The sequence below is a fragment of the Anoplopoma fimbria genome, chromosome 20, assembly GCF_027596085.1.
Source record: "Anoplopoma fimbria isolate UVic2021 breed Golden Eagle Sablefish chromosome 20, Afim_UVic_2022, whole genome shotgun sequence".
Classification (NCBI taxonomy): domain Eukaryota; kingdom Metazoa; phylum Chordata; class Actinopteri; order Perciformes; family Anoplopomatidae; genus Anoplopoma; species Anoplopoma fimbria.
This window is the reverse complement of record NC_072468.1, coordinates 9,333,425-9,359,073: the sequence shown is the minus strand read 5'-3', so window position 1 is coordinate 9,359,073 and position 25,649 is coordinate 9,333,425. Positions and strand designations below refer to the sequence as shown.

The 25,649-nt window shown below is 40.9% G+C and overlaps 1 protein-coding gene across 19 annotated transcripts in view; it reads right to left on the bottom strand.

The window, feature by feature from the left end:
- Positions 1-137: 137 nt before the first annotated feature.
- rims2a (regulating synaptic membrane exocytosis 2a) overlaps positions 138-25,649 on the bottom strand; it is a 134,368-nt gene continuing 108,856 nt past the window's right edge. For 12 of the 19 annotated variants that reach the window (XM_054621419.1, XM_054621417.1, XM_054621422.1 and 9 more), the window contains 5 exons: positions 1,458-1,599; positions 1,125-1,237; positions 774-875; positions 455-594; positions 138-341 (listed from right to left, as the gene is read on the bottom strand). In XM_054621419.1, coding sequence (XP_054477394.1) covers positions 138-341; positions 455-594; positions 774-875; positions 1,125-1,237; positions 1,458-1,599 — 701 coding nt within the window. Of the gene's footprint in view, positions 342-454; positions 595-773; positions 876-1,124; positions 1,238-1,457; positions 1,600-4,157; positions 4,303-15,975; positions 16,221-24,986; positions 25,215-25,649 lie in introns of those variants that run through there. The other 7 variants (XM_054621415.1, XM_054621414.1, XM_054621416.1 and 4 more) reach the window with 3 other exon arrangements.

Here is a 25,649-nt window from a genome sequence, read left to right as displayed (position 1 = left end):
CTCAAAACACAGGATCACGTTTTGCACCCCTAGAAACAGGCTCAGAAGACACAACATCAAGCATGCAGTGTAACCGGGGGGCGTGACCTGTAGTCGCAACACTGGCTGCTACAACAACGCTATCAGTCCACACGCTGCTATGATCGAGAGAAACTGTCCAGTGACGATTGGGAAGCTCTTCTTGTCAGTGGGGCCAGAGTAGGGTCCACCAGTGAGGAAGGAGGAAAGAGCTTAAACCAGCCAATCACCATGTTGGACAGGTCCAGCTCATCTAACAGTATCTGAACTGCTCCCATGAATGATTTATGGTCCATGCGTCCATAGTCGCCCCAAACGATGACCTGCAGAGCAGAGCACAGAAAAAGAAATTAATCAAAAAGATGAGACAAGTTGAAACAGTGACAAATGAAGTGGTTTAAGTAAGACTGATTCACTCCTGTGAGACCTTTCTTACCTGTAAAACCTTCCCTCCTGGACTCTCCTCAAACGGCAGTTGCTGCTGGTAAAGAGGATCCAAGGTTTTTCTTGCTACTTTTGTTTTCTTTTTGGCTATGCAGACTCCGTTTTCCAAAAGGTAGACCTTTACATATGGTGCTGAGAAGAGAGGAGGGGGAAGAGGAAGAGCCGAGAAAATGTTACAATACGCATAACCTCTGGTTCTTATCCCACAGCCCTAAAGGAGCATGCTTTTTCATTATATATCCACGTTTACGTTGAACTTAAGTAAGTGTGTAATTGCCTGTGATAATGACAGGTGTGAGAGCTTTAATTACCTGGCAGTGCCTTGGAACCTGGTTTTCCCACAAGGCCACGGGCTCTGATGATCTCCACCTCCAGGGCTCCTTTCTTGTCCACCATACCGATCTGGATGTCACCTGAATAACAAAAATACCTGAACTTTTAGCACACTACTGGCTTGATGTTTATCAGCATATAAGGTATTAGTTTATTGTAGTTAGGGAGGAATATGTATATTTATTTATTTTACAGTATATAAGGAATAAAGTAATGTATCACTTGCAAGGTTATCAACCTTGCTTTATTCATTTTTTCAATTCTTAGCTATTCCGAAGATTATTACCAGGGCTCATAAATGTATTGAATTGAAGGATTATTGTTCTCACCCATAGGTGGAGTAGCCAACGTCTGTCGTCCCACCAGCTGAGCGGGACCGAGACCATCCAGGAAGTCACTGAACTGGGCATCTGAGGAGAGCCTGACACCAGGGAAGATGAGACTGAAAGAGAGAAAGACACCCTGGTTACCACAGATATGTTGGCATGAGACAAAGCTGTAGTTGAACAAAACCACTGCAGCCTGGTGGAAGTCATGAGGATTAGGAAGAGTGAAGCCTAATGTGAGTCATCAAATGAAATAGTTTGTTCGGTACGTTCAAACTGCTCCCAGAGCAATATGTATGCCGGTGTTTTTTGACTGATGGATATGCGTCTCCTTACTTTCCCTCGGAGCTGTAGCTGTTCATGCTGCCGTCCGTGGAGTCCCGGCTGGCCTGCCGAGTCATCCTGCTCCTCATCTCCACCGCCAGGCCCGTCTCCGTACTCCTCTGGATCGTGCTGCGCAACTTCTTACCTCCCGCTTCTGCACACAGAACGACACACAGGCGAAGAAAAGAGAGGAGGAGAAAGAGCGGTGGAGACTGTCAATCCATGATGCTGCATCGCTTTGTGACTCATACAGCGAGTGGCACTCACAAGGATTATTGCTGCGCTTTCATCTGTTTATAGAAAAAAATCATTCTAGAGGGAAAACAAAAACACAAAGACTACTCTGTGAATGAAAATCGATCTCTAAACCATGAAGTGCGCATTGCTAATTCGGGTAAGGATCATGGCAATTTCACTGTGACGATCAAACAAGGTCGCTAGTAAAACAAGCTTTACAGAGGTGTATGCTTCGAACGGAACATGTGCAGCCCTCCATGGGTCCGTGCTACCACCTGCGGGGGGGGTCCTGTGGGAGCCATAGTGAGTCCATGCTCCACACATAAACATCCAGAGTACACCCCCCACCCCTCACATCCTAACTGATCCAAGATGACAGCTGACTCCAACCATTAGCCCTGCTGCTGCTCATCTCCACCCTGCCTCCCTGACAGCGTGCGCATGGGGGCACTTGGCTGCGCTTGTGGCACGTACACATACCTACACAAAAGTATGAATGCAACAAGCACACACACAACACATACACTACACAGAGATATATTTCATATACGCAATTTAGCTTTGGAAAACTAGTATAGATAAAAAGTATCTATCTATCTATCTATCTATCTGTCTATTATGTTATTACCTGGAAATATATCTATAATCTCCAAGTTTACACCAAAAAATCATGCATGGCTGTGATGAAAGACTAAATCATCTGAGGATTACTAAATGTGCTATGTTATGTCCTCTCTTTTTTCATATCTGTAATCAAATGAAAGCTAAATGAGGGCATCGTGTTATTTCCCAGACGTCAAATAATCACTGCCAAGCCAGACAAAGGTAATAAGGCACAAGTTTACCGTCCCGTCACTGTTTGCAACCCTCAGCTGCAAAGCCATAACAAACAATCCATAGATATTCTTGTGCCATGTCCACTAAGTCATTTCCCAGTTTGTATGGATGAGTCACATCTAGACTACAGCAGTCCTAATCCAGCATTATCACAGGCCCTTTGTGGCTGTCTCCACTCTACTTCCTCTCTCCCTCTTCATGTCAGAGGAGAAGCCGAGGAGAAGAGAGGTGATCATGTGTCCTATCTCTCACACGGGCATAAACAGACACAAAGCCTTTCGGACCCTAAATCTTAGTTATTCAGCCGGCCTCCGCCTCCTCTTCCTGCTCTCCACACTTCACAATAGGAGACGGAGCTGGAGAGGTCGTCTCTGACGCCTGTTGCAAACCGCAGCTTGTAGACCTTGGCCTGCTGATGTTATCAATAGACATTAAAAACACACCGTTTACAAGCCAGGGAGACCTGTTCTCATGCTCTGTTGCAGAAATGATGAAACATACCAATGAACGGGTGGTTTTATAAAATAACTTTACAAAAGTGGCTTTGAGAAAGATTGCTGAAAAATCATGTGTATAAACAATGTAGATATTGTAATGTTGATTCACATGTGTATAGCTACATTAAAGATAAAAAATACACAAACAACTGCATTAAAGGCAGTGGCAGATGAGTGTTATTAACACTGGTTGGAGAATGTGGCAGACAAGCACTTTTGTATCTGGCAACGTGAAGTAGCAGTGGCCTAAAAGTCAGACAAACTGGCTCGTCACCAAAAGGTCACTGCCCTCAAATCTGGCCCTTGCCAGACAGCAAAAGACCATGAATGGTGGAGAGCTGCGTAGTGTGAGTACAAGTGTGTGTGTGTGTGTGTGTGTGTGTGTGTGTGTGTGTGTGTGTGTGTGTAAACTCTAGCTAAAAAAAAAAAGACGGTATGATCAGGCAAAAGTATGTAGAGGTATAAAAGAGTAGATCTTTTGCATTGCAAATCCATGACCTTTTGTATTTCTCTGTAATTAAATCCCCTGCCACAAGAATATGAATAAATAAGAGCATCCTGCATGGTATAAATATATAACACATACAGTAAGCGTCATCACTTTTGTTCAGTCATAGAGCAATAGTAAATTCCTAAACTAAATAAGCACCCTCTCCCACAAGATACTAAACAATGATTGGGTCCAGCTACTAAATTATTTGTTTACATTCACAGAGCCAGGTTTTAAATCATAGGGGGGATGAGATATTGTGACTAACATTAGTAGCATATATCATCAGACTGGTTCATATAATTATCCATGTTTACACCATCAGCGGCATTAGCAGCAACAGAAGAAGTAGGAGTATTTCACAACAAATTGAGAGCCTGGATGATAAATCGACTTCTCTTGAGATGCAGGCAATGATATCAACTTTCAATTCATAATGTTACACACATCCCAAGCATCATATGATTATCCTAATTGAATACATCTCCCAACCTTCACCAAATACTCCTAACAATCAATACCTCTGCATCCTACCACTAATCCTAAATCCACCTCCTCCCTCTCTGTTGTCCCTCAGTTTAAACGGCCCTGCTGCCCCCCCCCTAGGTAACAGCATCTGCTGCTGGGACACTTCCCCAGATGTCATCTTACCTCCGTCCTCCTCATCGAAGGAGTTCATGCAGGGGAAATAGACAGCCAGCGCTTCGAACGATGCAGAGAGGCTCATCTTGCTCTGGGAGCGCTGGATACGCATCCCGGGGACCGCAGCAGAGGTATCGTGCCCCTGCCTGCCCATGGTGACTGGCGGCCGTCCGTGTCAATGCGGTGAATCGAATGGAATGCACTAGATGTCAGCTTTGCCTTCTCTTGCTGGCAAAAGGTTTAAAAATCAACTCAAATCTAATCTGTTTGATAAATTCCTAAGTCTAGTAATAGGAGACTCTATGCCGTGGGAGAGCAGAACTGTGCAATCGTCTAGTCGGGTCCCTTAATGCTCTGAAGACTGCATCTCAGGGAGGGCTTCAGAAAAACGTTGCTTCAGCAGCTGAGTCTTGCTCTGTCTGGGTCTGACGTTCCTACTGCACCTCTTTCTTCAGGGGGGGAGGGGAGAGAGCTGCATCGCGCACCACCAATCAGAGAGCCAGGCTGCTCAGGCGCACCTCGGCTGGCTCTGCGGGTAAACGAGCTCTACCCAGAGATACTGAGCCCCCAGTTTGTTTCTCACCATCTTTTTTATCGTCTTCTTTTATCACTGGCTTTCTCTTTTTGATTCCTCTGCCTGCTGTTTTGTTTCTTTTTTGCTATTCATCACTGATATTTTTCTTTTCTCTCCATCCCCTGTCCCATCACTCCCTCTCTCCATCTTATCTACAAAGGCCAGTGAAAACAAGCTGTCATAAGGTCTGCCAACAGCCCTGCTCCTCTGTGAGAAGGCTTCAGCCACAGGGCAGTCACCTCAAAGATCACGTGCCAAACTCCGCTACTTTATTTTTCTATCATCAAAACTACCAAACCGCAGCTGTGCTTTGTGTCGGGAGGAATTCACTCTGTTTTTGCTGGCTGTTTTCAGAGTTTCTGAGAATGTGAAGTGGATAATTATTTTCACGTGCTCAACCTGACAATTTCTTCTGTCTTCTTCCCGCAGCCTCCTTGACACAGCTATGTTGTGTTACAAAAAAAGAATTTTCCCTTGATCAATCACAAACCACACTTTAAACAATGAGAAGAGCTCTTTGTTTGAATTCGGGTCAAACTTATCTAAACATGAACCTTTTTTTCAGTGTATTTCTACCATTTGCGGAGACCCGAGCAGTCTAATTTAAACAGTCGAGAATAGAAAGACACAACAGTGGGGCCAAGAGAAAAGATTTCTTCACAGGTGGTCCCGTAAATACTGATAAATCAGTTACTGGCAGAGTGTGAGGGGCGTACCGCATATAGCCAATGTATGGCTTTAAACTGAACCAAATCCCCTCTGCTAACTGTCTTTACTGCAGATCGGTGATAAATGTAAGTGAAAGTGTTCTGCTTTGACACACTGCCAGAGAACCAATTATGGTGCTTTTGTTCTGAACATGTGTCTAGCAGAATAGGACCAGGACAAGAAAATTGACAATAAGCACCGCCCCCCTCGCTTCTCCCTAAAGCTTCAGAGCTATCATATAGCCCACACTGTCAATAACCGTACTTTCTAAAAAAATATTATCTAATTTTATAGAAAACAAAAGAGTACAATATGCGTTATACGGATATATTCAGGATGTTAAACTGATTCAGCAGTGAAAACAAGTAAAAAGATAGAAGCTAAAGTCTAAAGATCACAGTAAAAATGTGAACCACCACCTCACCAAGCGATCATGATGGATGAAAATGAAATTAAGGAACAACGCTGTCCCTGTAAAGCCGGGTTAGTCATTATTCACTGTTACAGTCATTAAAAAGCAGAAGCAGCATGGGTTTACATTCAGTATGCCTTCAGTAGCTAGTGTAGCATAGAAATGCTAACGCTAGTTTACTATGTGCTAATGTACTCTGCTAATGTTAGCTCCACAGATTTTTAAATAGAAACGTAACTTTTCCAGAGCGTATATCTCCTCCCAACCTCTCGAGGTAACAAGTATCAGTATTACACAACATTTAACCATGACTAGCTCCAAATCCACAAAATCAGCCTGAAGAAATGAAGAAATTTGGAACGACTGAATGAGAGTCTATTGAGCAGAACCGGATAGTTTTTCGGATCTTGGTAAGAGCTGGCTGATGCATCTCTATGCCAGTATGCGTTTGAGGGGCGGAGTTAAGCAAAGGGTCAATAACGGTGCTTCTCTGCACCATCATAAATATAGCAAACTCCCTGTAGTGTTCTAGCTGAAGCAAAAGTTCCACCATAAGAGACACTGCAACCTACTTCCACAAAGAAGCCTCTTATTGCATGACGTCCATTTGCAGGTTTCATCTAGGTCAGCACAGCCAAACACAAACAATTAGGCCATTTCTAATGGCTCTCATCTTAGAGGCTTAGGGCTCCTGCTAACTAACAAAGTGACATTGACCTACAGATGGTGTGTTTTTAAATTGAAAAACATAGCTTTTTTTAAAGGAGAAGTTCTATCTTCGAGAGAATCACGTGTTGTTGTTGTTTTTTCGCCATACTAGCAGCACGGTAGATTCACCACTGAAAAACTATTGGGTAGATTGCCATGGAATTTAGTGAAGACAGTCATGGCCACCCTAGAAGATGAAACCAACTGCATTTGGAAATCCTGTGACTTTTCTTGTAGCACCATCAGAAGGTTGACATTTTGGGGATTAACAGTGACATGTCTTTAAACTATTAGAAGGAATGCTACTAGATTTGATAACTATGGTGCCGAGAGAATTAATCCTTATCACTCTAGTGAGAGCCTGGATTAATTTTCCTTAAAATTTGTACATACGCATGTTCCCCTGAGGATGATTTGATGAACAACGTTTTTATCCAGCGCCATCCTCTGGTCAAAATTTGAATTGGTCTTCTGACCAACTTTGGCTTATAACCAAAACTATTTTCCTGTCGATCAAACAATTAAGTATGACCTTACAATCTGTTTCTGTTTTCTATCTCATGATGTTCCACAACACAGATGGATTTACTGGTGAGACATCCCTATCCATTCAAACCATTTTAATATCGACTTTAAAAATCTTATACCTTTTAATCATCAGCTCGACTGGGAGATTTTTTTTCTGCCACAAACAACAAAACTATGAGGACTTGATTGGAAGATTGACAAAGATGGATATGATCACAAATTTGTAGTTAAGTCTTTAACTTGGGATCCTTAAGTTATATAATTGTCTGCATGCTTATTCTTTGTTAAATCATAAATATTATTAGAATTAAATTGGTTGATGCTGTGAGGTGATACAAAGCCAGCCTACAACATCAAGGCTAAACGTCATTGCATCAAGGCGAGAATAGATTCGATAACCATTCACGCTGACAACACATTTGGCACATGTTGTTTTTTTCAACTTTCGCACCTATTGTTTATTCTTACCCGTCCTCCCACGACACCTGACATCTGAAGAAAATGTAATTAATTAGCTAATTAAAGTGTTGGAAAATCTGTTCAATACAGCACGTGGATGTGTGTTCAAGGATTCTGAAAGATGAGTTTGCCTGGGTGTAAACAACATGTACATTTTAATTTGCAAAATAGAATTTAACAATCTTAACAAATTAAAACATTAAAAGAACAATCCAATCAAGTTCAAAATCGTGCCTGAAGAAAATAATCTAGATTTCCATTTTAGGCTCTGAAAGTACTCTCTGATTTCCCATCAGCATGACTAGTACAGATTAAAATCAAAGCACATTGTGCAACATATCTAGTCTCTCCTACAGGACAGTGACAACATGGCTTGAAATCACAAGCACCTCAGACGTCAGGAATGTGAAGAACGCTGCCACTTCTACTACAATAACAAAAGAGCGTAATATCCCAGAAGTCATCAATATGTCCGTCTGGCAGGCGGCAGGGATCACAGGTGGAAGCTTTCGGAAGTCTTTCTGATTGATGATCCCAGGCCTGGCCAAGCGTCAGAGAGAGACTCTGGCCAGCCGCACTGTAAACACAGCCTAATGGAGGGTTCTAACCCTGGCACCCACATGCACGGATGTAGGCAAACACACATATTTGAGCACTTAAATGCACACACGCCGGGACACGCGCCAATACATACGCAAATGCAGGCAAACACGCTCTCTCTTCTTTCAGTTTACATACCCTGCTGCCTACCTTGATGCAGGCCAGTCCTGCAGACTGGAAGTTCAGAATTTCCCCTCTCCTGTGTCTAGCTAAAATCTGACAAGCTTTATAAGGGAAATAGTTTGCTGCAAAATAAGGTGTGATTTCACCTTTGAGCTTACTACTGTTTAAATCTAACATTACAATACATTAAAGATGCATTCATGGGTTTTTAGCTACTAAAAGGGAGACGCACACTCCTGACATATTACCACCTTATACATACATTGTTATGGCTAACGTGTTAAAAGCTACCAACTCAAAATGCCCAGCAGTTTTTTAGCTTTGGTTTGGTCTCCACCAACTCCAGATAAAAATATTTTCTAAAATATGGGGCTTTTTAACTTAGTAGATATAACAATGTCTTCACTAGCTATCTGCAAATTGTTAAAGTACAGTTCGCTTATCAGACTTTTGATGGAAAATGTTGCATACAGAGGTTAATGAGAGCAGTGAGACTTATAAAACTGTGGCATAAAAAAGAAAAGTGTTTAAAGTGGCTTAAAAAAGCTCCATAAAGCTGTAGAGTTGGGTGCTAGTTCTCTAAATGACATCTCATCAAAGATACACCTTATATTCAGGGTAATATAAAAATATTCATGAATACAGCTTTAAATCCGATATTTTCTGTTGATGTGATGAAAAGTTAGAAATTAGTATCGGCCTTGACGATACAACAGCTCATGTTTCAAACAAAATTAAATACTTGACCCCCAAACATGTGCTCAAACATGTCTTGCCATTTACTTCACACCTTCACTGAAAAGGTTCACACCTTCAGTGGAACGTGTGAGGTAAGAGAGGCATATTTGAAATGTGAAATGCAGGAGGTTGGAACAGTCTGTCCCCTGGCTGCCTCCCTCCTCTCAGTGGTGCAAACACTGAAAGAACAACAGATGGAGAGCTAACAAGAGAGAGAGAAAGGGAATCTAAATAATGCCAAGCCGTATATGTGAAACATGCTGATAGAGACTACAGACGTCACCCCAGCTGACTTGTCGCAACAAACTAGCGTGATATGTAGAAAGACTTCTCTTGCGTGTGAAGACTGCAATTAACCATTTTTCATGACTAGGAGGAACATCATGCTAACGCTCCATGACTGCCCCGACCACAGTGCTTTTTTTTTTAGTGCATGTCTCATCACACTTCCTCTTCGACACACAGCTCCAGCATGGTACTGTCAGCATTTAAAGGCAAAACAATGACAGGAGGAAGTCCTATTTTTACCTGCAGTTAAAAAAATCTAAAACTGTAGGGGGAAGCAAGAATGTAATCCACTAAATTGCAGGGACGTGACTACACAAGTGTTTTTTTTAAACTGTGTCCAAGCTTCCGACTCAGTCAAAGAGGACATATGGCTAAGGAGCATGAGCCACACTGCAGGCTGAAGACACAGAGCAGCTGGTGGAGCATGGCAGGGTTGAGAAGATGAATCAACAGCTTTTAGGCTGAGGTCATAGAGATGATGCATGATATTCTGAAAGTGATATTCCACCCACAAACGTCTCTATTAAGTATTTAACTCTAAACGTAGGATTGAAATGTGAAAGCAAGATGTTTCAGCTTCCATGCTCTAATTCACGTGTGTCATAATGAAATTTTGTATGATGTGTTAATTGGAATATCTGTCAGAAAACAACAGAACATGATGATGGTTTTTACCACAGTGCTAAAAAAATAAAGACATTGTAAATGGTGCGTTCTCTTAGCTGTTCAATCACTATACTTCCCTTTAAATAACAACAGTCTCACAATATTGATTTTCTTGTCAAGTATCATGAGTTTGCAGCAACATCAGCAAAGACCAGAGATTGGCTGGGTTATTGTCCATGTATACCCAGTGTTAACATCAATAGATCTTATGTTTGTCTGGGATCACAGCTAATTTATGCTCCTGCATAATGAAAAATAAACATCTTCAAAACAAGAACATTGGTTAATTTCTCGGATAATGCAAAGTACGCTGTGTCTGCTGAGAGAGACACTGTGTGCTGATCTCGGTGTGAAAACAAATCATTTAGTCCACCAACTCTGATATTCACATCACAGCTCGTGAATAAACATAAAATCATCAGTGAGCCATTTCATATACAGACTTAATCTTAACATGATTTATCTGTGATTCTAATACCATGGAAATGTACTTTATCTCTGTGCACAGTGAAGTATTTAATGAGAGCAATATCCTAAAAATGTGTCGGGGGAAGTAATTTGTCTGATTAAAAAAATATATATACTTCTCTCTAATGCTCTGCCACTACTAAGCCTGACAGAAAAATATAACAGACATATCAGGGGCAAAAAAACGAGCTCATATTTTCACCTTCATTTAGCTGATGCTACCCCATCTACATGATAACAAAAAAAACAGAAACCCTACTAAGTTTGAGTATCATCAATACTGTGTGGTTTTGCTGGGCTTATTAAAGGTGGCAGTCTTAAAGGAGAGCAATGAATGGACCAGAGCACACAGACACGTGAACGGAGATGGCAAATGTTAGTCCTCAGTGTGACAGCTAACATCACAATATAACTGATGGATACAGCAGATTTAGGAAAATCGTGCGTAGAAAGCGCGTCATAATCAACATTATGCAGTGGCCTCAAAGAGCACTGATGTCTGCACAGTGCAGTTTTAACACCACACTACGGGACTGTTGTTGAGTCACTACATCTGTAATCTCTATCAACCGATTCCTGTTTATGAATGCAGATTATCTAAGCAAATGAACAAGATTTTGATATTGGACACGTTCTGGTTTCTGTTTGTAGTGCGTTTGTAGTCCGAGCAGTGTTGACCAATCACGTTTGAGCAGGCATTGGTTGCAGGTAAAGTGTCCGTGTGTAGAGCAAAAAGGCGGAACAAATTGGCCTAAATGCAATCTCAGAACCCATCAACTCAAAAATGTATCCGTTTATTAGCTTAAAAACTTTGTCTCTCCAACTCCATTCTAGGTATAAAGTTGCTAATCAGACAGTAAACAATAACCGGCGCAAGAAGAGGAAGTCTTTACCCGTAAACCTGCTTGCTACAATGTAACCCTAGAAATACTGGCCGTTACCCCCAGAGGCTAAACCGCTATCAGACCGATAGCTGATGGGTTTCAAGATTGTGTGGAATGTGGAAACTAATATCACACGGATTTTGAGCATGTGGGCTACAGTTTCTACAGCTGTGACGTTTTCTTGGTATTATGCAGTGGCTTTATAGTTAGAATTTGAAAGATATCAAAGCTCCACTACTTCAGTTTATTTACAGGTATTTAGGTCAAGGCAGAGATGGCTCGTCTGAGAGCTCAGGCGTTGAACAGCCTGCTACAGAGCTGTTTTCAAAGAGATGGAGAGAGAAAGACAGAGAGGAAGAGATATTGTAGACCCGAAAGAAGCAAAGCAGAGAAGACACAGTGAAATTAGAAAGTGAGGAAAAAGACAGAGAGTTAGGAGGGAATGAGAGAAGAAGGGAGGAAAGAGGGATGGGGAAAAATCAGTGGGGCACAGGTGTCCCTCCGCCGCGGTTGTACCTGTGCGGCCGTGTTCCTTTCATACATCATCCTGTGAGCAGCGTGTCTGCTCCGGACCCCTAGGAGATTAATTAGCAGCCTCAGCTAGCCGAGCAGCTGCTGATATAGGCACCCATCTTAACTCAGAAGATAAATTACCCCTGCCGAAAGCCCAAAGTTCAGCTATTTTACCACATACAAAACAGTCCGCCGGAGGACTTTGGAGGTACAAAACTACGTCAGTATGTGCTGTAGCATTGTTCGCTCTTCTGCATACATTTGGCTATTCTGGGCTAGTCAATTAGGTGGCATACATACTCCCTCTTAGTAAAGTTATACATTCATCATTGAACACAGTGAACCTGCTATCTTATGGTATATTAGCTGCACTACATTACATGTATCTATGTCCATCACCAACAGTTTTCAAGTAGTGTGATTGAGGTGTAAGGCATCAGTGCTTAATCAAATCTTATCACACCTGGTCTTTTCTTGTAAAAAAAAAAGTAGGGCAGTGATTTAACAGCTTGATTAAAACTCACTTTTAGAGCCAATGCTGTGGCATCATGTGTAACTTTCATTCCAAGTGACATGCCCTAATTTAATCATTCTCTATAACAGATACATTTCTAACCAAGAGACTGACACATCTGGTCCACATAGTGAGCTTCTTTCAGGGTCAGGTAAAAAAAAAAATGAAAACAAGTAGGACGTAAGAAGAACCACGCTAGAATACTCATGGCTGCACCTAGGGGAACAGAAAACTAGATCTACTATAACACATACTCATAAATCCTCCCCACTGATTCCATTTGATTTTTTTCAACATCACTGCGGGCAACCGCGCCTGTTTTTGCCCATTAAGGACCAATTTCTTGTATTTCCTGCACTGCTCCCCTCCTCATCCTTAACAATCAGAGCCTGGTGCTGAGCTGTAAAGGCGTGATGTCGATTATGTTTCTAGGACACCATCAGCAGTCTTTTAGAGGCCATTATGGGTTAAAACTGTTGACATGGATTATCAGGTAGAATGCTACTATCTACATTGCAAAATAAAAAGCGTTCTGCAATTCTGTCAAAGAGAGACAGCCTCGTTATTCCGTTTTAATCCTGTAATTCACAATGCAAACAGATGCAGAAACCACTTACCACTAGTTATTTTTCAAATTCATTAATAAAAAGAAATATCAATCAATATCAATGTTTTTTTAGGAAGAATATGCATTAAATGTGCTTAGAATAATGATGATAAAAATAATAATTTGTCAGTGTTATACATTTAAATGAAATATATAATAATATATAATTTAAATATCAGTGTGCATGTGTGAAATGCTGAAATGTATTTGTTTTAAATTAAAAACAACGAGGCACCATTAAGCAGAAAACATAAGAATGCACCACGGCCAATAACGATTCACAGTAACACTGAAGTGAAGATGTGAACAGCAGGTCAATACTGTAAAATGCTGACAACATCTTCATCAGCATCTTTTTGATGACAGAGTCCCCACTGAGAATAGGTAGCATAGTCGGTAAATGCACTGGAATTAATAGACAGAGAAACAAGCCTATTGTTTTCAGATGCCAATCAAAAGGAAAATACACAAAGAAATGCACGGAGATGGGATTTCAATAGGCCTGTAAGCTTTGATTGTTACTGAGTGGTTTCAGCTGAGTCAGGCTGTGTAGCATCAGTTTAGCTCTCTATTGAGTTTTAAAACATAATGTAGCAGGGACCAGAGGACTGCTGACTGGTGGATGGTACAATTGAGCTAATAAATCAAATTGATGTTTCAGCTTGCTCATGATGACCAGCGTAATACCCATAAAGCCCATAAAGTAGTTTCCTTAAATTGAGACAGGGAAACTTCTCTGTTGCCCAGCAACTATATTATTAATAAATTGATTTTTTTCTAAAAAAAACCCGCATTTAGTAGCAATTTAAAAAGTGAATAATTTCTTGAACATATTGTTGCTTTCTTATTCAGAGGTGTTTTACTGTACTTTGCGCCTTGTGTTTTTTTTTGTGTGTGTGATTAATCAAAGCCACATGAATGAATCAGTCTCAGAGTGTTCCCATTCTACATCAATGAAACATCTTCTGTTATCTTTTCAATGTTCACTGCGAGACTTTCACCAGTTGGATGCTACAATATGCTCAATGTTAGGTCTCCTCTCTCTTCTCCATTGTTTGCTTTGTACTGCCCCCTTTCACTCAGTCCCAGGTCCTGTTAAAGAATTATGAGCGTATGCACGAAGCAATCCTTCATTGAAGTTGGCAAAATGAAGCAGTTGTGACTGTTCGTACACTTCAGGTAGAGTAATACATTTGTTTTTCCTGAAAAGTCAAGTGCCTTCCAACAAGGACTGAGAGGATAAAACCAGCAATTCACATCTAGAGCTGCAAACTGTGTACACACTACTCTAGGCCAGCCACCTGGGAACACATCCATTCCATCTGACTAACCTGTGTTTGTCAAAGCCAGACTTGTGCTGCCTGGCTGATCGGCCCATCCCCCAAACACAAGCACTTGGCAGCGCACACAAACTGTCAGGCAGTCTCTTAAAATCGACCATCCTTTGAATGCAGCCTTCAAGCGGGGGATTAGCCTCTCAGGATAGCGCACAACAAAGTAGGGCACGAGGAAGCTTGGCGGTTTTCTGGGCTGGTGCAGAACCAAATACGGATCTCAAATATAGAAAGGCAGATGTGTGCGAGCTCACACAAACTCCATCTGATGCACTTAGAAGCACGGAGTGAAATATTAATAGCTCTAGGAGATTCAGGCTGCTCAGTTTGTGCTGTGTCTGCATGGGAACAGAATGTGTACGTGTGACTTTGTTTCTGCGATTATGCAAAACCGTTCATATGGGTTTTCAAATAAAAATCTGACAGCAAATGTCAGTTGTTTTTTGTTCCCAAAAGTAGACTCCAGAAGAGCCATCATATTCAGCAACAAAACCATCATTAATAGTCAACAACACAAGACTTGAAAATGCAGTTACTGCTTAGGAACGATCAATCATCCAGCAGCCACATCTTTGAAAAAAACATACTTAAATGGCACAAAAAACTGCAGATTGACATAATAATGTGATTAATAACTAGTAGAAACCCTCAAAAATAAGGCGGCAGCCCATGTGTCGGTCAAATCACGAGCCAGGAGGGGTTGTGCAGTGCCACATGAGCATATCGCTCATCTCACCATACATCCATCTCTCTATACCGCTGCCATGCTGCCTAGCCAGAGCTGTACAGAGAGCACTGATGGTTAGAAGTGATTATTGACCACTTTAAGGTTGAATAGATGAGATGGAAAGGCGATCAAAAGGCGAAATACATTTGAGAGCCACGGCAGAGAAAGGGAAGTGGACCAATTGACTGACCTTCTGTATGAACGGACCAGACCCCAATCTGTCGGCCTGAGATCAAGCATGCCGACTGCTTTCACACTGTCTTGTACCAGCTAATGCAGCTCAACCCCACACTAATGGTTATTGGGTGTTTTTGAAAAGAATGTCGTAGATTCAAATAAATAAAAAAAACACCGGTTCTTGTCTATATCTCGCATGTGCACACACTCTCACATGCACTCATAGAAACAGACACAAAAGTCTTCACACGGCCACAGTTTGAGGTTGTGTTTCGCACTGAGAAATCACAGTTATGAGAGCATCACAACGTGAGAACGGTGACAAAAGGTGACCTACTACAAGCAGCTGAGGTCCGTAATGTGGTAGGGAGAGCGAAGCAGTTACAGCTTTGACGCATCTTGCAAAATGAAACGACAGATTTTTATGAAAGTACAATAGATCATCGGCGTTATGCATGAAAACACAACCCCAGTGGTGTAAAGAGAAATAAAAAGGAGGTTGAAGGCAGAGAGTAATTTCCACAAGAGCTGTAACCTAGAAGAAAGAGAGAAAAGTGTATGAGAAAAGTCATACTGTTGTCTTTATCTCCAGAAAAGGACCGTGCAGAGTCCAAAGCCCTTTGAGAAAGAAAAAAAGTGGGGGAAAAGTAAAACTTTAGTAGAAAGAGCAGCTGTATTAGAAGTGACGATTCAACACGAAAAACAACAAGGACACCACACAAACAGAACAAGAGGCCACAGGACAGATGTACATATGAACACACATACAGCACACTGGCTGTGCGGTCGGATACCCTACCTGTTTGGCTGAGCTGAGAGGTGCTCCGGCTCTTGCGCGACATGCCGACCATGGCCTGCATTTTGGCACCAATGCTGGAGCGCCTCTTCTTGTCGTCGGTGCCTACCGTGCCGACCGCCGTGTCCGACTGGCTGCCGTCCGTCTTCTCCAGGTTACACATGTCGCCGCTGACGCTTGTGCTCTTGGTCATGTTGATGCCGCCCGACGAGCCCATCTGCCTGTTTTTCATTTTGGATGCAAAGTCACTGTCAGCCACCACCATTGACGGGGGGGGGGGGGGGGGGTGGGGTGGGGTGGGGGTGGGGGGTGCAGGACAGGGCAGAGGAAAGAGGATGTGAAAGGAGAGATGACGGATGAGGATACAGCAGGAGAGGATGGAGGAGGAAAGAAGAGCAGACAGGAGATGAGAAGGCGTGGGGTGAAAAGGAGAGAAGGACAGAGTTCAGGTACAGGAGTTCATGACTTACAATATAGCTGAGTTTAGGGTCAAACGTGGATGGAATATATATTGTCAAAAGATTGTTCATGCAGGGAACTATAGTCTATCAATAAGCCCCATTAAATCTTTGTGCACTAACTGAAGTGTTTTGTCAATTTGACATGTGAGAGTTGCCTTGTATTGTATTCTAACAAACACAAACAATTGTCAAGTGAGTGAACACTTGAACTGCTTTGGTAGTTAGGTCTTTTCAGTAGCATTATTCTAGTAGCAGATTCTTTTTTTTGTTTTAAGGATGAATGCACCAGAATTACACTTACTTTTAAGTTTGGATTTCCATTTTTTGATCATTTTAAGCAGTGTATGTTGGCTATAAAAAGTTCATTCTTGACCTCAGTGGGATGCAATAGAAAGCTCCAGGTTGCTAATGATGTATCTTGTGGTGAGATTGTTTTTTTCAAACTGCTGTTTACAAGTTCAAGAATGAATGGTGTCCTGTGGCGTTTTCTAGCACACAATCTTTCTATTTACATTCAGTGTAACCCACCACATTTTATGTTTCCTTGAGGTCTAATGTTGAATGCATTTCCTTCCTCACAAAACACATGTAAAGCTTTTTTTTCACTTAAGGGTTTGTAAGCAGCAATATTTACACTCATGTGTTCTTCACTGCTTTTACCGGAAACAGTGCTGTATTTCTTAGCACATTACCGCCACCTGTAGGTCAGCGGAATACGGTGAAACTAGCGCCAGGTCTGTATTAGTGCACAAAAAAGATAACAGGAACCCACAAAGTGTTCGAAAACGCCACAGGGTCACTTAAGCTTTTAATTTAAATTTTCAAGCCGAAATAAACAACGTGTCCTTGAAATTCCCAGAAAAAGAGACATTTATTTGTGATTGTGTGACATGATAAAAGCTCCAGAACAGCTTATAATGAACCTAGTTGTGGTTGTTTTATCGCCTGCTGTTTGAGCTTTCAATCTCCAATTAAGTTTTAACTGATTTTAAAATATAAACCATTTATTCCAATTCAAATAATTTATACCAAATGCATCACAGTTTAACAAGCATGAAGATGACTTAGTGTCTGTGTTTTATGTTAAAGTAATGGTTTATTCACATACAATTTAGAGATAATAAGAAATGCAAATTCATGCCCATTCACATTTAGAGCTTTCTTGCTCTTCCTCATGTGCACCTGGAGATCAAAAGAAACTTTTCTGCACCGTCTGCGTCGTGAGCACACTCTCAGTACTTATAACAGTGTACATTAAACTGCACACAAAAGGAAAAGTTGTCTGTCATCAGCATTAATCTCCAGCGCTTCCCTTTTGAAAGGAAATAGGCCAGTGTCCAAATTAGGGTCTTATTTTAGCTCTGCTTGTAATATTATCTTTAGGAGACAAATTACATTCTGTATCATGGGCTCTGCATCCTTAATGGGATGAGTTTTCGTGCAGCACCCTCAGGCTACTACTCATTAATTAAAGTGTCTGACCTCCGCCATGTAACTGTCTTATAAAGGCAACTTATGGAGAGACACGTCGACTAAAATGGGAGAAGAATCGATGCAGTTCGACAATTGGCTCCATCAATTACTTCAATTAGGCTCCCCCACACTCTGCTCTTTCATACATTAGACATTAGTGTTCGACTCCATTGTATCAGAATTAAGAAAATGATCAGAATATAATCAAGATTATGTTCGGCATTGTAATAGGATTTCAAGAGCAGGCAATATTGAGTTACCTTGACATTAAAGGTGAGTGATGCTTTTAATTCAAATGTTAACCCTTGCAGGAGCTTCCACAGTCTGAAAGTCCAAATCTACTAGGCATTCATAGCCTGGTCTCTGTGTTTTTAAGCTTAAAGCTGCCAGAGAGGGAGCTGCATCTTGTTCTCAAGGAGTTGGATCATAAATAGTACTTGCCACTTAAGTACATGAGAACACAGAAATGTCATATCAATCTTCTCGCTACTGACAAAGACACCATATACACTGCCACATTTGTAAACTCCTGTCCTAAACACCAAGTTTCGGTTGTTTATACGTCTGATTTCGGTTGCCAGCTACTGGTGAAATAAGTCAGATGTGCTCTAAATGAGCACGCATGCTTCGTGCCTCAGCCTGCACTATAAAGCCTTTTGTTTATGCCGGTTTTAATGCCGGTAGGTACTTTAATGCATAAATATTGAATGCTTATTTAGGGGATTAGCGCCTTTGATCAGTTAATGCGGCCTGAGGCTTTGAAGCAGACTTCAAGCGTCCCCTGACAAAACCACGGGCCGCTGTGGTACAGGTGACATTCTAAAGTATGCTCTTTCACCGTCATCGCAGTGAGGCTATATTTCATCTGGTCGACACAGGGCGGCAATAATGCTGCTTCTTTTATTACTTCAAATATCAGCGCAGTGGCAAGGGTTAGGGGGACTGGGCTTTATGCAAATTATCACCCACTGAAGTTAAATGGAAAAGCACAAAGATTGTACAGACCCTTTCAAATAAAAAATGATTTAGCAGGATACATTTTTAAAACATATTCAATAACTGAAAGATAGATGTGATGTATTCATTTAAAGGGACAAATTGTCTTCTAGTCTAACTCAGCACATCTACAGTACTAGTCAACATGTTTATATCTACTTAGTACAATCCCTGATCAGTGTCCAGGAAGAAAAACAATAATACATTTCAAAATGTTGATATGTCTGAAATGCTCTTCATCTAAATAGATAATCTCCTGGTCTAACTAGACATGTTGTACTGATCAAACTAAGATAAATACTGCTGGTCTAAATGGATAAAATAATTTTACAAGAAAAACTGCAAGAGTCTATGAGGGTTTATTTAATTTATCTACGGGAAAAAAAACTTCCTACTGGTCTTTACAGACATATACTTCTGATGTTAGATAAATTATTTAATTAGCCTGAACAGACTCAAGTATTTGTCTAATTTCTGAATGGTGTCAATGGATATGTTATGGTGGTCTCAATGAGCATGTAATTTATCTAAATAGATCAATCCTTCTGAACAAACATGGAACATGGTTGTACTGGTTTATATTAAACATAACTCACTGTTCTTTAGACAGCCCCTCTCATTCCTGTATGTCTTCCCTCTGAACAGGTCTTGGCACTCTGGCCGGTCTCGCTGTGTAAAATGTGCCTGCTTGGAACACTGGAACTCTTCGGGGGATTTCTGATTTTCAACCTCAGCCCAAAGAACATAGTGTTCCTCATCATGCAGATTGCTCGCCGTGCATTTTCATCTAGGCCAAGATGTTCCCGAGGCAAAACAAGACCTGGAACTGTCTTTGTCTTAAGGAGGTTGTGACAGCATTTTGTCTTAATGTCTTAATGTAAGATAACAAAAGCATAAAACCTCTACAAGGAAAGGTAAGGAGTCTATTTCACTTGGTGATCATCACAAGGCAAAACGACAATCAATAGTTATTAGTAAAACAGTACTTCAAGTGTAAATAGATTTTTTCAAGACTTTACCTTCTGATTAAACAGGATTTATATCGGGCCAAAATAGCTGCATTACTTTAAATAATGTAGTGTACTTTAAGCGTGGTCACATGTTTAGATGAGAGAAATATTGCTGTAAACCCCAATATATGATTGCCAAGCAAAATTCAATTGTATGTTTTCACTCCACTATTAAAGGGCCATTTCATTTAAAAAACTGGGAAGAAAAAGTTATGCTGTTTTGACGGCTGGACCAGGAATGCTGCATGTGAATGTAAAGTGCATCATGCATTGTCCATCCACACTTATCCCCATCATCTTGTTCGCCTTTCACAGAGATGATCACTGCTTCTTTGTCAGGTGAGGCCCGTTACCATGGCAACTGTGCCCCTGGCCGGAGCATCAGCATGCGTTCATTCAATGCAACTCTGAAGTGTTTTTGTCAGGGACTCAGGTGATTAATTTAAAATCTAAAGCTCGTACTGAAATGTTAACATTAACTGTAGAGGTAAGTCTGTCCCTCTCACTAGACAAGCTGTTGTTGAATGGGCAGGATGGCCCAAGGGGTTAAAGTAAACAGCCCCTCCCATCTCTTTAGTAATGATCAGCCCCTGTCCATCAAAACACGGCTTTTTACTCTCCCCACATGACTGAGCCATTAGCCAGGTGACAACAAAGGTGATTTGGGATTTAAAAGTGCTGATGGAAAGCTCCTTACATCCTGGAGACGGCTGCACACAACATCAGCTTCGAGCCGTGTGCGAGCATTTGCCTCTCTGCGCAGACGAAGCGCTCATGGACTCAAGAACACTTCCTGTTAGCGCGCCGTGCCAAAGTGGACGGGCCTGTTTAATGTGTAGCAGATGTACATTTGCACTGTGACCTCGATACATAGGAGATGAGTCATAAGTAAATGTAGCTAGTGGCAATGTTTCTGTTGAATCATTCTGCTAATCATTTAATGCATAGATGAGCAGAGCAGTGAGTGAACCTTTTATCAATACAGGCAGGTAGCAACTCAACCATTGCACAGCAACTTCTCCTGACTCCTCCAAAGATCTGTCGTCACAGTACTGATTATTTTCAGTATTTCTAGAGTATCGGCCTTAAGGCTCAGTACTGGGTTTAATGTTTACTTTCATCATACAGGTCTATGTTAGTGTCGTCACTGGCAGAGCTTACGTGACAGCACATGGAAAATAGAAGTCCCTTTTCTTATCTGGGTGCGTACACATGATATTACACTGCTAAGCTTATTAGGTTGCAAAACAACAGCCAATCATATTCTGTTTTATGGAACTGATTATTAGGGCTACAATATCCAGAGCCACACCTCTATAACGTGGCAGGCATCAAGACTGTCAACTGTTTGTAATTACAGCTATTACACCAACTAACAATTGTTTTCATTATCGAATAATCTTCAGATTTCTTTTTCCGTCGATCAGTTCATTATTTTGCCTATGACATGGCCATCTTAGTTGTATATTATTTGCTTTTGTTGTTTAATATACTGAGTTGACAATTGTATCATACAACTAAGAACATTTTAGAAGCTGAAACTAATTATTTAATTGAAAATTACTCAAATGATTAATTGATAATAAAAATAGTTGCTGATTTTCTGTTCATTGACTAATGATTAAGTCGACTAATTGTTTCAGGCCCAATCTCCCTAATATGTCACACGAGGCTTCACTAAAGAGAATGATATATTTCCTTTTTTTTCCAAGCATCGACTTGGGCGGCAGAGTTAAAAAATCACCAAGCACCTTGGGACTGATAATAATAATATGAGTGCATATTATATTCTATCTTGTGCAGACATCCTGGTCTTTTGTGCCACCTGAACAGTGTAAACAGTGCATGCTATAATTTCCTGACACAATGTGACATGGCACACAAACAAATCAAAAAGCAGGAGCACACAAAAATGGGTGCTCTGGCTTAATAATGTGTCCTGAGTTTTGATTGAACTCAGGACACATTATCCAAAAATGTATAATCCAAACATGACTCATAATAACATTTACTGCTGCTTGGCAACCAATTGTTTAATTCCATATCACAGACTATTATTTGGTCAAAGAATGGCATCAAGCGAATATTACTGTTTAAATACCTTTTTTTCAAAATAGGATTTTTGTTGAGCATTTGATTCATTTGGAGCAACTTCATTAACTGTTAAAGGGATAGTTTGTATTTATTTAAATGGTGTTGTTTGAGGTACATATCCATAGTCAGTGTAGTACATACTGTAGATGGGGGTCAACAAGGCCCCAGTTTGAAGAAACAGACAGGAGTACCAGCATTGGAGCAAAGCAATGTACTGCTGTAGACATGGGGCGGCAGCAACTAATATTTTATACACCAAAAAGAAGGACCCACCTAGAAAATTCTATATCAGTTCAAAATTACTGTTTTGGTCCCAATATTCAAAAAATAGCATAGACATAAACTGATATAGAATTATTTAGGTGAACCTTTCTTTTACGTGTCTAAAATACATTTGCTGCTGCCCCTGTCCACAGCAGTACATTGCTTTTCTCCCGTGCTGGTACTCCTGTTTGTTTCTCCAAACTGGGGATGTGCAGATAGCCATCTACTGTAGGTAATACACTGACTATACATAAGTACCTCATACAACACCACTTAAAAAAATATGAATTATCGCTTCGACTTCACTATTAAAAGCTACAAGCTGTTTGCAACACTCACATGATCATCTTCACTAAACCTGAATGAGTGATGGAGCAGAATGCTTTTTTGTTATCCTTGTATATTTCGTATCATGTGTTGAAGGATGTGCAATGTTAAAAGGTCAGTATGTCATAGATTTATACTGTAGTTGTCATGAAGGATTCGGGGTTGATCACACAGATAAGAAGTGTCAGCATGTTGAAAGCAGGACCAATCCAGCCCACTTTCAGTCAAGGAGGAAGACAATGTTTGAATTTAAAATAACGTTAATTTATCAGAATGTATCTTCAGGACGTATTTGCTAAGACAGGAATTTAATCACACTAGTTATAGTTTCCAGTAACCCTTAACTGAAAGTGAATTGATTGCTGGTTGACAGTCTAGGTATGAGGGTTGTGGTGTGACACACAGAGAGAGCGAGTAATGTTCTTGGCATGTCGAGGACAAGCTGGAGGAATGTGGGAGGTTTGGGTTGACAAGTTGCAGGTGCAGAGCGACACTGTTGGACTCAGACAGCATGTAAAAAATGCAGACAGACAGACGGATATGCAAAATACTGACACAACATCCCAGCACTGAGCAGCACAGACACACAATAAAGCAACTCAAGCCGCAAAAGACTAAAACAGCACCTACTTAGGTTTTTTATATCTTCTTTTAGCATTAATCTGTATCTAAAAATTCACTCTGTGGGCGGTCTACCTGTATAGCTTCAGTGGATCTTCTCACATTTCTGCTACCGGCATTTGGCATCCCACACATGCATTTTCTTAATCAGACTATACACACTTGTGCAGTGTTAATCGCACTTAAGAAGTGTAGCTTATATCTTAATGTGTTCTCTCAAGTCCAAGCACACCCTGTGCTGTACTAATATGAGTTAGAAGCACTAACTTGGATCCTGCTGTGATTGTGATTTGATAGTGAGGAATCTTATTAGCAGTGTAAGCTAAGCTTTAATCCTGCTGTGGGATTCCAAATCGGTTTGTTCTTGAATTTGCCCTTGACATACTTTTTACACCTGCCTGTCCTGCACTCTTCAAAAATGAAACTATACTCTCTTGTGGCCAATTAAATGGTGTCATGTTAATTATAGTCGTAACATGTTAAAACTGCAGTTTGATGCATCCATGAACTTAAAAAGTGAAGATTTTCCATACATGCATTCAATCATGTATGTTTGATTGATTACAATGAAATACAGACATATTGTTTCATTCTACATGGGGAAATATAAGTACTTAATTAAATCTTGAAGCTAAATTATACTCATCAGAATGGCTCACAAGGCAATGCTATCCATAGAGAAATTAGGCAGACGCTTGGCAACAACACGATGATTGGTGAACCTAAGCATTGTTACTGCAAAATAAAGATATATCAACTAATGCAATCTATTATCAAACCGTTTTAATTAGTTAGAAAGTATTCTCTGTGTGAGTGGAGTAAATTAAAGTGTATCGCTGCACTGCTGTAGGTTTATTTGAAAGAGTCTTTCATTTTCTCCTAATTAAACCTAGTGGTATCTTGCCATGCAGACTTGTGGGTTTGGTTTTATTTACAGAGGTTTTGTGATGTCTGAGGTTCCTGCCTTCACCCCAAGCCAATGGAGGTGAATAGTACTTAGATTCACCTCCATTGTACTGTATTGTATCTTTTCATTTGCTGTTCATTGAGTTATTTGACCAAAGTTGGAAAATATTCTTTGATGAAATCTTTTGACAGTGAACACTGTGGATAAATCTAAGTAACCATGACATTTGTATAAGGAGATGTTGTAGAAGTTAATTTGGAGATGGATGAGGACAAAGATCCTATTAATGTATAATAATTTGTATCAAAGTTCATGTCTTTCATCATCTGGTAAATAAAGGAATCAATTCCATATTCCTTCCTATATTGCAAAGGTTGATCTTATGCAAACACTCACTCTTACAAATAATATCTTTCTATAACTTATCATTACTTACATATATACTGTACATATACATCCTGTATTCCTGGAGAACATATCTTAAAATCCCTGCAAATGAATCCGAACCTGTCTGCATGGCTTCATTAAAATGTAAATATTTTTTTATACATTGTGATTAAAGTGTACTGCTACTTGAGTCTTGAATCTTTAGTGTTTGCTCCACAGTTTCAATGTCCATCTTATCTGGTCCTTAGTGTGAACAGGCTGCATGGGTTACCAAACTGTTAGTAGGATTGCTACTCTACTTTAGTATTGGCGAGGGTTAACAGGGCCACCGTTATAATGATTAAAGGGTGGAGGAGAGTCACCACACTCTGCTTTGCACATCGTTATTTAAACGTGCAAAAGTCAGCGGGCCACTACGGGTCTACGTTCTTGTTAGTAGGAGTCTACGGGTAGAGGCCGCCACACACGCGTTACCTGAGGTCAGTCTCTGAGATACTCCTCTGGTGCAAGTCCTCTTCCTTCTCCACCAAATCCTCCCGATGCTCCTTGTCTGTGTCTACCTCCCCCCCTGCCCGCGATTTCCCCTCTTTGCTCCCCCTCTTCCTTTCCACCCCTCCTCCTCCCACACCCGCCTCTTCCTCCTCTAGCACTTCTCCTAACTGCTCTTCCCCCTCCCGAGAGTGGCTCCTTGATTGCAACTGGCTGAAGACGGAGAAGGAAGCAAGAGAGTGGCACATGCAAAGCAGAAAGAAAAACCACACAAAGCATGAATATTGTCAACAACAAGAGAAAGAAAGACCAACACAGAGAGACAGTGCAGCCCAGATCAAAAGCAGACTAATTCAAAATAACAGAAAACAGAAATGTAGACTTACAGCAAAGCACCATGCAAATGATTTCTTTTTTTGATATGAGACAACACCCAAAGAGATGCAATGTGTTTTATGTTTCAGTGTGTGTAGCCGGATATGGACAAACTTCCCCCCACAGCCTGAATGAGTGGAGTTCAGCCATTTGGTTCCAGATTTCTTTCTAAAACGGAGCCAAACCTGAACTCACCACAGGGAGAAAATGACACGCACTGCTAGGCGATGCATTTTCCTCTTTACGTTTAACCACGTGCAAACTGTTTCAGAG